Raw genomic sequence first — 13,721 nt, forward strand, 5'->3', positions numbered from 1 at the left:
TTGGTTTCAGTGGTTTTGTCTGGACTGGCACCCCAGTCACTGAGAGCAGGGGCTGTGCTCTTGCTTGCACCTTGTTTGATCACAGGTTCTTCCTTCAGATAATCTGGTTTCTCTTTGTTATGGAGACCCAGCCGGAAAGGGGGAGGTTGTGCTGGTACCACCTAAACTTAGCTGGTGCCCCTGACATGCTGCATGTGGCTATTGCCTAATATCTCATTGCTGACAATTAAAACACAAACATATAGTCATATTTTTGGATGAAACTGTACAAACATTTCAAAACAGTTTATGCATGCAGATTTGTATGTTATCAGAGAGTACCACACAGGCACATGGAATTTATGGAAAACGCTGAGAGATTTGAAAGGAAATAGTTTGGGAAGCTGTCTTATTTTTTTGAACATAAATCCCCAAACAGTTTCCCTTAACATTCCTCACGTCTGTGCAGCAATTAATACTTGACATTTCTGTTTTTCACTCCCTCTGTTGATCTTGGGCTTTTTTTTTGTTTTGTTTTGTTATTTTTGCATCTCTCCTTTCATGTTTGCTACATCTGTTTGCTAAAGCCAGCATCGATGTGTACCGAACAATTTCCTTGCACAGGAGGACGATATGAGGGGGCAGTGAGAGGAGATTTAGGCCTTTGAAACTGTGGTCACCTCCCCAGGTGAGATATTTAGATTCAGGGATGCATAATCAGAGTCTTCAGCTCAGGCTACCTGGACTGAATAGTTGCTGCACAGATGAGTCTGTTGGCTTGATCAGGTTTTTTTCTCACTTACAACGATTCCAATGGCTCCAGTGGGATTATTCTTGGACTAGCCAGATGTAAAAGGAAAGCAAAATCAAATCCTTCATACATCAGTGTCAGACTGACTCCAAGAAACCAGTGTTGAGTGATATAAAGGATAAGGGGCCTGAGGAAGGATGTGTTTATGGAGAACATTTGGAAACTTTAACTACTTGTAGTTTGAGCAAATGCTGAGTAAGGGAGCTGCCTGCAAACATTTAAGAGTGGAAAAAAGTAGAGCGTAAGCAAATTGCTTGAGGTGATGCAAAGGGATGTGGGAGAAAAAAATGAGATACAATTAAAGAAAGCAGAAGGAGTATAGCTCTTTCAAACAAATGGCAGCCTGGTCTGCCATAAGCTTTTCAAACCATGTTCCTCATCCGGATATCTGAGCACCTTCTGGGAGTGTGGAAATGGTGTGCTGAGTGTCAGGTGTGGTTTGTTCCTACTATAGCTGTCATGGTGGTGTGGTCATTGGGTGGAAGGGAAGCAAATTTTATCATGAGAGGGAATATCTTTTCTTAGATCTTCTGAGAGAAGTCAGGGAAAAAGCAGATGAAGTCTGGGACCTGTGCATCCAAAACCTTCTCTCTGTTCTTTCATATGCATTGCTTGACCTAAAACCTTTCTCGTGCATACCTCTCCTGCAAGGAAGGGGAATTTTGCATGGATTGTAGTGTTTTATTATGCTAGGACCTTCTTATACACACTTTTGGAGCCTGAAAGGCTGTTTGAAGCTGTCACCCAGGGAATGTTGTCTGTACTTCTCAGGGCTGCCCTGGGATGCTCTGGCTCTCCTGCACAAGTGAGCTTTGCTTTTGAGTGGACACTTCAGCTTAGCCTGGAGAGAGGAGTTGTCCTCTGCTATAGTCCATCTTGGAGACCTGAAGTAAGCTGCTGAGCAGTGTGTCCTAGCCCCTGTGAGCTTGAACTTCATTTGGCAGCCCCTGGGAAGGCTGCGGGAGGGACTCGTGCCGCTGACAAGATGCATCCTCCTGGGCTGGGCTGGCTAGCGTTCCCCGAGCGCTGCCCGTACCCTGCTCAGGGCTGTCACGTTTCCCTAGTGCCAGGGAGCGCTGACACAGCGTGCCTAACCTGGCCAAGAGAGATAGGGTCTCCCGGCCAACTGGGGATGGTGGAAAGCATTTCCTGCAGATGCTGTCATGTGCAAATTTAGCATCAATGAGAAATCCAAGCACATTCCCCAGGCACAGTGAGGCTGGGCAGCGTGTGCGACCAGTCTTCAGGGGAGAGGCTGGGAACCCTCTCCTGGTGGCACTTCAGACCAAGACAGAGACCACAAGGCAGCAGAGGAATCATTTGTGCCTGCAAAAAGCCTTGAAGGCCCAGATGCAAGGCCCATGGGGCAGTGGGACCTCCCAGCATCCCACACAGGACCCAAGGTTTGGTTGAAAGGACATTTAACCCCATTACCATCTTTTCTTCTCTGCCTGACAACGGTGTTCATGCTTCATGTATAAAAGTTAACCTTATGCCTATGATGAATCATTTGTTTCTTTGCAACACTGCTTAGTGCAAAGCATAGTCTAAGAGAATTAATGTATATGTAGGGAGAAGAAATGTCATTTTTTTATTAAGAAATCACCCTGGTTCATCTTTCCACCTGCCCATACCTTCTCTCTCTGAATATTACCTAGGTTGTAGCTAGGTCTCAACTACCACAGATAGCAGAGATGGTGATTCAGCTCTCAAGAAACACCACTTTCTCTGAAAAACACAGTTTCAGCCTTAACTATAGACCCAAACGGACCAGCACAGCGACTCTGGTGGTGTGCAAATGGAAAGGTGTGTGTTGTGCTCTCTTGTCTGCCCGGTTGTGACATTTTCTGTGCTGTCTTGTCACATGTCAAGTGTTTTATCAGAACTGATACACCCAGGGAAATCTGCCCTGTTAATCACGTTACTTACCTTTCCCCACGTCCAGAGTGATTCCCCTCAGCCAGGCATCCTAGACGGATGCTCAGGCTGACCCCGGGCGGCTGCTCCCTGCCGGTAACTCGAGGAGGGCTGCACAAATGGGGCAGCGGGGTGGAGGGAATGTGCCTAATCCTGGCCGTGCCCTTCTATCACCTTCACGTGCTCCGTCAGCTGCGCCCAGCCACCCGGTCCCGCACACCCTCCGCCCTGGTGGCATGTCCCTGTGGACCCGTGCCACAGGGCCTCGTGCTCCTGCAAGGCACCGTTGCCAGCCCAAGCTGCTTGGATTGTCCCAGGCTCCTGGGGTTCTCCATGAGATGGGGAAACGCAACCGCGTGGCTACCATGGCAGTTTGAGAAAATAATTGAGGCAGGTTAAGGATTACAGCCTGGAGGTGCTGTGTCTCCCAGTACATCTGTAGGGGAAAAGCAAAGGCAAAAGAACCAGGACGGAAGGGAGAAAATGGGCAAAAATGGAGTTCTGTGATGATGGAGGTGAGTAGCTCTCGAGAGAAAAGAGGTAAGAAAGCTGTAAAAAGGCCAAGCCGTGGTTTTGGAGACATTAGGCAAGTCGTTCTGGGGATGTATGGTCACTAGACCATCACAGCTACACAAAATCTGGAAAAACCCACAGTCTGGAAACAGGGCTTTGGGGACAACTGGGATACAAATGGACTGTTAGGCTGCTTCTCAGGCCACGCGGAGACACGTACTTCGTTGCTTAGCATTCGGTTTTGTTTGTCAGCTCCAGAAAGCTGTTTTCCCACAGCCTTGTCTCAGGACCGTGGGGTGCAGGAGCAAACTGGGGCTGTTGACTTTCAGACTACTCAATCATCCCACAAATTACAGCCAGCCCAGAAAAAACACAGTTCTGCATGTTTCCTTATTTAGGTAGAAGTGTTGGGAAAACAGCATGAGATTTTGTTTCTGATAAACTAGGAGCTGTTTCAGGAATATTAATTATTTTTGTTATATCAATGTTTTACATTTATTCCTCCACTGCGGTATTGGGAATGAGATGGATGAAGTCTAAAGCATGGTTTCAGATTGTCTTTCAGGCACTCCTAAGGCCCTGCAAAAAAATAACAATTGTGCTGACATTTTGGAGTCAGTAGGGGTTATTTTCTGGTTATTTTAGCCTGGGGTATGGAAGCTGTGGGCTCTGTTCCCTGCCCCATATAATTCCTTTGCAACATCACTTGGAGTCAGATTCTTAAAAAGCTTCTCAATGCCTAAAGACAGAGGCTTAAGGGGGATCTGAGGATGTTTAGGCACCTGGATGCTTTCAAAAATATTGTGTACTACCGCTGTAATCCTCCATCTCCCAGAATTTCCCACTGGTGAAAGGCTGCAGGAGGGATTTTGCTGCTTCACAGGTGTATTGGGAGAAGAAATGCCCACAGTCTAGGAGAAGTTGGAGGCTACAAAGGCACACATGGGATTTTTCAATAAGGAAGTGAGGATGGAAGGAGTGGATCCACCAGAGGATTCTTATCTGCTGTGTCCAACCTGAGCTGGATGCTTGATGCTGGTCTTGGGCACAGCCTGGGTTGGAAGAAGGTCTCTTCTTCCAGACCGGAGCTGATTCAGGCCCAGACAGAGTTCACCAAGCCTCTAGACAGCCTGTAACAAGAAAGCCATGGTGAATCTGGGAATTAAACCTCAGTCTCTGTGCACGACCCAGAAAAACAAGATGAGGAGTAGGAGCTCCTCAGCCAGGTCCCTCTAACCTCGTGAGAAACCTACCCGTGACAAGCTGGTGTCCCACGTCTGAGCACAGAACTAAGGCTGCTTTGGACTCAGTCTGCATGGGAAAAGAAGGTCGTGTAAATAGTTTTGGGTCTGGATCATCTGGATGGTGATGTCCTTAGGACAAAGACCTTGACTCCTTTGTGGCGAAATGGCTGGGAAATGTTACAAAGAGGTGTTTTACACATCATCCCTCGAGATGTAGCGTGTGGTTGAGCTCTCAGTCTGGTACAAGTTGTAGCGATTTTATCAGAATCCATGGCATGAATATGACCATGTAGGTCAAGTCCTGAAGGTTTGCCTCAGTCAACACTGTCTTTGAAGTCAATGAGGCTGAAGTTATTGCCTGATAGGAGGAGTAGTCCATCTGGGATTTCTCAGATGAATGAACTTTAATAATAAAAATGATGATATATATATGTAAAATATAAAAACAATATTGTCAGCCACTTTCTTTGTTTCTGGTTCAGGGGGTTTATATGTTTAGTCTTGAATGTTATTCACATTGATTTTGTGTATCAAGATTTAATGCTGTGAGGAACCACTGAGTAAAAATATTTATTAACAATAATAATAGAGGGTGTGATTTCATAATCCTAACAAAATAGATAAAATGGATGTTCAAACTACTTCTTGGCTTGGATTTAGGGGTTCCCCCGGTGCCTGTCACATTGAATTAGTATTGAGACAGATTCATTTTCAAGGAGGCCTTCATGCTGGAGCATATCAAATAAGAGATCTAGTAAACAATAACATCAACAGTAAAAATATTTCTCTCCAGATATAAAACTATAGCTATTGAGGCAGCTTTTTTTTCTTGTCATTTGTTTAGTCTATTTGGTGAATTCTGCCAGGTTATTTTTTATCCTGTGCAGAGAGTAATTTGCTGTAAGAGCGGATGCATCAGCTGAGTCCTGTTTGAAAGTAAATAATAAATAATTGTAACAGTTAATCTAAGGCACAGACCTCTCCACAGTTTATTTTCCAGTTGGTTTAGTTTAGTTCAGTCCAGTCTCTTTCTGGCATGGTTTGCATCCAAGCCGAGAGATCAAAACAGCGTAGCTGACCGCAGTCTCTCCCTCACTGCCTCCGCGGTGGGTTTCCACAGACGGGGCTCTCTCCTTGCCTCAGAAGAGGGGTGGTTTGGCAAGGACGGCTTGCGGGGTGCATTGGGGGGCTGGGGGGGGCTGCGGAGCTGGAGGTTACGCCGCTGGGCTTACGGGGGCTACTGGGCTCCAGAGGCTGCGTGGAGAGGGGATGCTCTGGGGTATAGCGGGACACAGGGCCGGCACCGCTGCCCCGGGGGGCTGCGAGGCGCCGAAGGGGCGGCGCGGGGGGGGATGCTCTGGGGCACAGCGGGGCACACGACCGGCACCGCTGCCCCGGGGGGCTGCGAGGTGAGGTGCCGGAGGGGACGGCGCGGGGGGAATGCTCTGGGCCACAGGACCGGCACCGCTGCCCCGGGGGGTTGCGAGGCGCCGGAGGGGCGGCGGCGGCGGGGAGGACGACTCTAGGGCCCTCGGGCTCTCCACCGCCGTGGGGCGCAAAGCGGGCAGGGGGGCCGCGGGGCAGGCTGCGCCGTTCCGGTGCACACACGGAGCTCCAATACCCCGCGCCCCCGCCGCTCCCGCAAAGGGTTAAGGGGAGCGGCGGCGCGGAGCGGGCCGGCGGGGAGGGCGGGGGCTCCCGGGGATTGGTGCGAAGTTTGGAGCGGGGCGGCACCGCACCGCCCTCCTCGGCGGCTCTGCCCCCACAGCCACAAAGCCCTGCAGGGAAAGTTGCTTTATCGCTTGTTTCTCTCGCCCCGGCTCTCCCCCCCACCCCACCCCACCCCCCCTCCCCTCCCCTTCCCCAGCCCCTTTCCCCTCCTCCCCTCGCTCCTTAAACGGGATTCCGGCTGGGCGAGCCGCGGGACGGCATCACCGGGCATCCCGCGGCTGCGGAGCCCCGGCGGATCTGTCAGGTCCCTGCTGTCCCTCCCCGCACACACACACGCTCAGCCCGACCCGGGAAGCAGGAAAAATAATTTACGAGGTTTCCCCCTTTTTCTTTAGCTCCTCGCCCCGTAGCTCCCTAGTGGAAAAATAGCCCCTGGGGCCAAGTGGGGGTGGTAGTAAAAAACGGGTGGTGAAGGGGGAGAGCCGCTCCGTGGGGAGGGCACCCCCCAAAGCAGCGGGCAGCCCCCATCCGCCCCCGGGGGGGGTGGGTGGGATGAGGTAGAGGCCGGCGGCGGAGCGCCCCGCCGGGCGCCGTGGCCGCGGAGGGCATGAGGCGGCGAGCGGCGGGGATGGGCGCCAGCGCACGGTGCTAGAGCCCCGGCAGCAGCCAAGGTAAGTGCCCCCCCCCACGCCACCCCCCCCACCCCCCCCCCCCCTCCGACCCCGGCCGGGACACCCCCGCCTGGGTGGGCGCTGGGTCGGGGAGATACTAACGCACAGCCGGGAGCCGCCGGGGTTGCCCCGAAGCGGGGGGGCAGCACCAAGGTGGCATTGCGCCGGGTGTCGTCCGTCCCCCCCCCCCCCCCCCCCCCCCCCCACTCCCTCCAGCCTCCCTTCCCCGACCCCAATTCCCGGCTGCGAATATCCCGTTACCGGCCGCCGCGGGGCTGAGCCGCGCTGCGCCCCGCCGGGCCCCGGGTCCTGCCCCCGGGAGAGCCCCCTCCGCCCGCCCTCCCCTCCCTCCGTACCAGCTCCCCGCTGCAAATTGGGAAGCTAATGGGAAAGCGTCCTTATTTGATTTGCTGGATGCTGTACACGGGTTGTTGTGTGTCCTGGGGGCACGGAGTGTTTAAACCGGGGAGTTTACAAGGGTGAGGAATTCAGACAGTGTTTAGAGAGTGAGAGTTTTAGGAGGAGAACAGGGTGTAATTAATGTAAACCTGATCTACCCCGGGTTTGCGTATCGCAGCGAAGGCATCTTTAAGAATCTGGATAATTAAGTGCGGTTTCGCTTTGGGACGCACCTCTGGAGCACACGGGAACAAGTGGGGCTTGGGGGGGGAGGGGGGGGAAGGGGGGGGAGAGGAAAGGAAAAATCAGTGCTGTTCAGAGAAGTTGCGGAGTGGAGGAAGGCGCATACCCAGAGCGGAGCCTGTCTGAGGGGCACTGAAGCAGCAACACAAAGTTTTCTGGGCTGCTGATGGGAGAGGTAACATTCCTCCTCCCCCTTCCCCAAGTTCCTCCGCAAATTGTTAACCTGAAATCTTGTTTTATGGCCACTTGCTAGTGTTTTGTTTGCCTTCCAGACTGGTTCTGTACAGGATACCAAAGAATTATGCATTAACTGTAAACTTAGAGGAGCTTACTGGCCTCAGTGGGTTCTTGATTTATATCAGGCTAAAGCAGAGAGGAGGGCAAAGTTTTACGTGCTGAGCGCCAAGGAATGAATTGCAAGTACGTTGCTCTTTCATTTGCTGTTTCTGCTCTTACGTCTTTGCAATAGGTTTTAAAACTCTGCAAAGTTGTGGGTTGTTTGGGTTTTTTTCCCCAGTAATTATTTTGCGCTCCTCTTTCCTGCCTCCAGGTCTGAGAGGACAGTAGCCTGTATGACACGGAGGGATCTGGTTTTCAAAATGGAATTGCAGCTTGCGCTCCTTTTCGCAGGGATAATTGCATTTTCGGACTCGGCGAGAGGTAAGGAGACCGCGCTTGCTGCGAGTGCTGTGCGACTGGCACCCTGCCCTCTGCTCTGCTGGGCTCGTGCTCCGCAAACACCCGCGGTGCCCTCGGAGGGACCCCAAAAGGGAGTTGCTGCTGGTGCGAACTTGTCCCCTGCACGTTGCTTATCTGCTGCACAGGGGTGCAGGCTCTTGGGCAGACTCGTGCCCATGTGTGGTGCCTCCTTACCTGCGTGTTTTGGGGCCATCGGTTTGGATGGAGCGTGGTCACTCCGGGTTTGCTGAGGTCTTGTAGGCACAGGTGAATTTCCAGGGGCTTTTCTCGTGCATGTGTAAAAATACACAGATAATTTTGAAGAAAAGCAACTGCATTCCTCTGTGGATCAGAAATACCTCTCCCCTCCTGTAATCCCTCCAGCCTCTGCCCTGTATATTCCCACCAGCAAACTAAACAAACACATCCATTAACTTCCTCGGTGACAGACAAATGACAGTTCCCAACAGCAAGAGCGTATTTTAACTCTGGGGCTCCGGCAGTTGATCAGATTTCAATAAACAGGTTACCCTACCAGAGGCAAACTGAAATACATTGACTTGGGAGAGATGGGGGAGGTGGGAAAAAAAAAAAAAGAAGTTTCTTTATGGGAAGGTGCTTTAAGCAAAGCTCTGGCATCAGAGTGGAAGGAGCGGTGGCTTTTCCTCTGCTCTCGCCTGTGTCGTACTTTGGTGGGTGCTGTCCCTGGAAAGCCTGAATGAGAAACGGGGCTTTCAGCTCCCCCGGCTCTGGTCACAAAGGAGGGGCTGCATTGTTCCAGGAGAATGGGGGGTATGGCTTTAGGATGCAGATTGCTCCAGCTGCAATTCCCAACGGTATCAGAGTTGCATGAATTGTTGAAAGACCTTTAAATCACCCAGTGCCACGGAGTTGGGTATTAAAAGGTTTAAACTTGCCCTTTGCTTGGGCCGTAACTTGCCAAAAATAAATCTTGGGGGAGAGGGGGCATGTTACTCTAAAAACCCAAGGTTTGGTTAGTGTGTTGCTTTTTTTTTTTTTTCCTTCTTGGCATCGGCTCCCAAGCAAATATTTTATGGAGGCAAAAGCACTATAAAATGATTCGGCTGGAAGCTGAATGAAAAAGAAAACAGTATATAGGCTGTAAGTCCTGCTCAAGTCTGGATTCCAGGCAAGGTTTACAATGGAGACTCAGTTTAAATTGTAGGCAATGGGCAGCAGTGTATGAATTAAAATGACCTCATGGATGTATATTATTGCAATGGACCTGAGAAGTTGGTGGAGTTCCGGAAAAGATCTGAAGTGGGCAGGAGAAGACAAAAAGATTTTTGTCTCTGTTGTGAGCCGCGTATCGGCTGCTTTACTGGCTGACCCTGTTTAAATTTGGTTTGCACTTGTCTTGCTCGTACTCTTTTATTGCCCCTGGAAAATGAAGTGCTGTGGGCTGTTGTCGTGTGAAGAAGCTACAGAAAATTAACAGCCGTAATCTCAGGACGTCGTCGTTTTTCTTACGGAAGGGTCTTTTTAATGTAACTTTGATAGGATCGTATTGGTGATTGGGTTATTTGAACTCTTTTCAGAGCTGGAAAAATCTATCCTGCAAGTGGATGGAGAGACGGCCCTGGTTATTTAAAATGATGTAGAAGTAGAGTTTAAAAACCAGGGCCAAACCCATGAAAAATGTCATTCATTCATGTGCTGATATCTAGAGAGGGAAAGTGAAGAAGGAAAGGGTGTTATGCTGTAAAAAAAAAAAATAAAAAAAAAATAGACAAAACCCTAACATTTAAATCCTGCTTTGCACCTCTTGAGGTTAAGAGTATTCTTGATAGTGGAGGATGTAAATGAAAGATCAAACTTGTAAGCAAGCAGAGGTGGGACACTCTCCAGCATGTTGCAACCTTATTTTGTGCTGTTGAATATCCCCAATTATTAGATGTTTACATTGGGATAATTTCAGATTCTCAGAAAACTGTGCCCGGTCGTTAACGTGCCTGCGGATTTTTTCCGAATGTATCATATGGTGGGTTCAGCCGCTGGAGATGTATAAATGTTACCTGTTTCAGTCGCTCGGGTTTTATAGGCAGTCCTTTGGCCAAATCTCAGCCTGAGGTCGTGAGGCTTTACTCCGGAGGAAGAAGGGCTCTTTGTTTTGGCCAAATAGCGTTTAATATCTGTATCCTGATTGCAAATTAGACGTGTGTGGCCAAAAGCGTGCCAGCGCCTCCTAATCTGAGGTGTCAGAAGTTAAATAGGTGCTCACTGGCTTGCAGTCAAGTGAGGAAGGTGGCTGAGGAGGCTCTCTGTGAGAGTGCTGGTCCTTCTCTTCGACTCATATTAGGCAAAAGTAACTTATGCTGGAATTAGGGTATTAATTTGGGTTCGGCTGATTGCGTGCCCCGTGTTCAGGGAAGGGCTGTGCCGTAGTGCATTTTCACAAGGGGGCAGAGTTAAGTTGCCCACGCGCCCCGGCTTTGATATTTCCTGACAGTTGAGCGCTCAGCTGCAATCTTGCATTAAATGTTATGTTGTATTATTTTTACATCTTTATTTAGGTGATGCCCTTTAAGGGGAAGGGCCCTGCAGTGATGACTGATTGGGCTAATGCGGCAACTTTTTTCTTTTCTTCACACCACCCCCCCCGCCCCGGCCCCAGCAAATGGGGCATTTGTCCAGGTTCGGAGCTGTGCCTACTGGCTCCGTCCCTTCTTGTGATCCAGTGTACAAAACACTGTAGAACAGGGTATATCCCAGGAAACCAAGATAAACTCTTAAGAAAGAGGCAATACATTCAAAGTATCCACACAAAGCAGAGAACAGGTCTGATTTTAGAGGTCCAGGTGCAGAACTTGCAGTGTCTGTTAGGGATGAAGGATGAGGTAGCTCTGGCTAAGTTTGAACCAATGCTTTTGGGGCTGAAATTTAAAGACTTTGGCTAAGGGCAGGTCTACACCTGCAAATGCACTGGAATAACCCTTCCAGAAAACTTAATCTGGAATAACTCCCCCAGTGACCAATTTTATTCTGGGCTAAGGATCTCCTGGAGGGAGCCTGTACCAAGAAAGTCTTCCTCAGGAATTATTTTGGTAAATATTCAAACCCCTTCTCTTTCCCTTGTGGATGAACACAAGAACCTCTGTGTACACAAAATCCACTCTTTGAGAACAAAACCTGTGTGCTGTGGTTTTCTAAGAGGGACTATGTCATCCGACTGACAGCCAGGGCGCAGGGCAGCAGTTTCAGCCTGGTTGCCAGCTACACCGAGTAGTGTCAGCCCTGAACCCGGCATAATAGTGCAGGTCTGGTGGCTCGTCCTTCATGTCACTCCATTCCTGTTAGCTCCAAGCAGTCCTATACTGGGCATGAAAGTCCTCAGCGCCCTGCCCGGCCCTCCTCCGCGGGGACGAATGCCATGTTGGGTCACTAACCTTTAGTGACTACGTCCAGCAGCAATGTAGCTCCTACCACTCCACACCTCCGGTTGGATACAGGTAATACAATCTGATATTTTCCTGCCTATGTTATCGCAGTGACACACAACGCAATATTTGTTCCAAATCTGTCAAGTTGCCATCGTATTCGCGTTGGTGACCGTATATGGTAACGTTGGGATGTGCTTGGCTTGGTCCCGTGGCTCAAACAAGATTTCGTATGGTATGTTTAGAAGTTTTTGGTAAGAGCAGTAACAACCCTCCTGTTAGCAAGTAAACTGATATTCTGCTGGAAACTAATTAGTTTGGATGTTGATTTCATTTTCGGTGCGTTGCGTAGGGAGGAGAAGAACAGGACCTTAATTGCTTTCTGCTCTGGCGTGTCTCTGTGCGACACTTGGCTTGCAAACCTGGTTGATGCCTGCTTTACGGGGAGTTTGCTGATGGGGCCACCTCAAAATTCAGCGGTATCAGGCAGAAATAATATTATGTGCCATTTTTTGTTTCTCTGAATATTGGAGAACAGGGAATAGGATGCTAGAATTATTTTTTTTTTTTTTTTTTATTTTTTGGGAGATGAGTTCTTCATTCTGGTGAACATATTTGCCATTCTGTAACTTTAGGGTTTATAAAAGTGAATGGTAGTAAACGTGGAAAAGATAAATAATAATGTAGGAGAGGTGATTGCTGGCTTCTGTTTTACTCCTTTATTCTTGTTGAATGATTGTTACCAGATATAACGATTAGGTAATTTCTCACTTGTGAAAGAGAAGCATGTTCACATCTAACAGCCTGATCCAGGTTTTATGTAAATCACTGCCCGTCTTCTGGTTAAGTTTGGGGCATTTTTTGGATCGTGCTCTTGGGGAACTTGCTCTTGAATAATCTGTCGGCATGACTTGTACCTAGAGTCAACATGACGATCTAAGAAAATCCTTGTTATTTTTTTAAACCCTGGTTCCTCCCTTCTTCTGAGGCTGTCGGCCGCTTTAAATTGCGGCTGAGTTTAAACATAAAATACAGTGTGCGTCACACTGGAAAATTAGGTTAATTTTATTTTTTTTTAAATTAGGAGTATTACAAAACTCAGCAAATTACTCAAATACATTTAGATTTTCCTTAAAGCTTTTATAACTTTGTTTTTTCCAAGTCCATATGTTTCTTTGACCTTCATTAAAAGACGCAAGCAGCAAATTACAATATGTCTTTTCTGTGATGAACTTGTACACGGCAAAGGCGAGACTCCAAAGTTTGACTCTTAGCCACAGAAGAAACTTTCATGTGCCATGAGGTGGTGCTCAAGAAATTAGAGGAAAATGGTTATTTCAGGAAAAAAATGTCATTCAAAAACAGAAAAGCAAAAACGACAGTGGCTAGCAAGTAGGGACCTGGTTTTTGAGGTTTGGGACCATCGGTACTAATTTATTAACTAAAGATGAGTTTTTTCGACTGGCAAGAATTGCCTGTTAGAGCTGATCTTTTCTAAAGACCCGTCTGATAATACCTTTTTTGAGCAGCTCTCTTGCCGCGAGCGACGCTGGTACATCTGGGTGCAGAATACTCATTGTGGAATAGCGTGAATGCAGTAGAGATGGTCACTGTCTGGCAGTGCATTTTTGGATTAATTAGGGGAAGGGATAAAAATTTCCACTGAAAGGGGAAAATAAAAATGCAGAGGTCCTCTTGTGCCTAGTTTGAAATTAAAAAAACAGCAAACAACCACCTTTAGTCACAGCTTTATCTGTTCAGTGGGAGTAGAACCAGTGTATCTTTCTGATTTTCTTGAGACACACAGCTCCTATTTGTGTCTGCAGTGACTTGTAAAATCATCCTGCCTGAAGGGTCTGAGCAAATGTATCCCAGCATTACAGGAGTCAGTGGAAATGCTCCTTTCTCCCTTTTCTTTCATTAACCTGCTCATTTTGTCTTGTTTCAAGGAGTTTGTCTTTCACCTGACCTCCTCTTGTGTTTTCTGGTGGGCTGCTCAAGCTGAAACGTGCTTGATCTTGTTTTGAACCCTTCATTTGGATTTCTGTTCCTTTTCTTGTTCTTTGTAATCAGTCTTGACTTGGAGCTTTCTCTAATAATAATGTCTCCACACATATTTAGCCATGTTGACCTGTCCTAATCTTTTGCACCAAGGTGGAACATTTTTGGTTGTATGAGGGACTATTTTTTTAAGAGT

At 48.5% G+C, this 13,721-nt stretch overlaps 1 protein-coding gene across 3 annotated transcripts in view; it reads left to right on the forward strand.

The window, feature by feature from the left end:
• The first annotated feature begins 6,344 nt into the window (after positions 1–6,344).
• The window catches only part of FGFRL1 (fibroblast growth factor receptor like 1), a 180,818-nt gene continuing 173,441 nt past the window's right edge, over positions 6,345–13,721 (forward strand). Inside the window, exons 1-2 of one of the 3 annotated variants that reach the window (XM_063336637.1) lie at positions 6,345–6,806; positions 7,999–8,108. In XM_063336637.1, the coding sequence (XP_063192707.1) occupies positions 8,021–8,108 (88 nt within the window). In that variant the 5' untranslated portion in view covers positions 6,345–6,806; positions 7,999–8,020. Of the gene's footprint in view, positions 6,807–7,220; positions 7,286–7,824; positions 7,869–7,998; positions 8,109–13,721 lie in introns of those variants that run through there. The other 2 variants (XM_063336635.1, XM_063336636.1) reach the window with 2 other exon arrangements.

Source organism: Chroicocephalus ridibundus, chromosome 5 (assembly GCF_963924245.1).
Source record: "Chroicocephalus ridibundus chromosome 5, bChrRid1.1, whole genome shotgun sequence".
Taxonomy (NCBI): domain Eukaryota; kingdom Metazoa; phylum Chordata; class Aves; order Charadriiformes; family Laridae; genus Chroicocephalus; species Chroicocephalus ridibundus.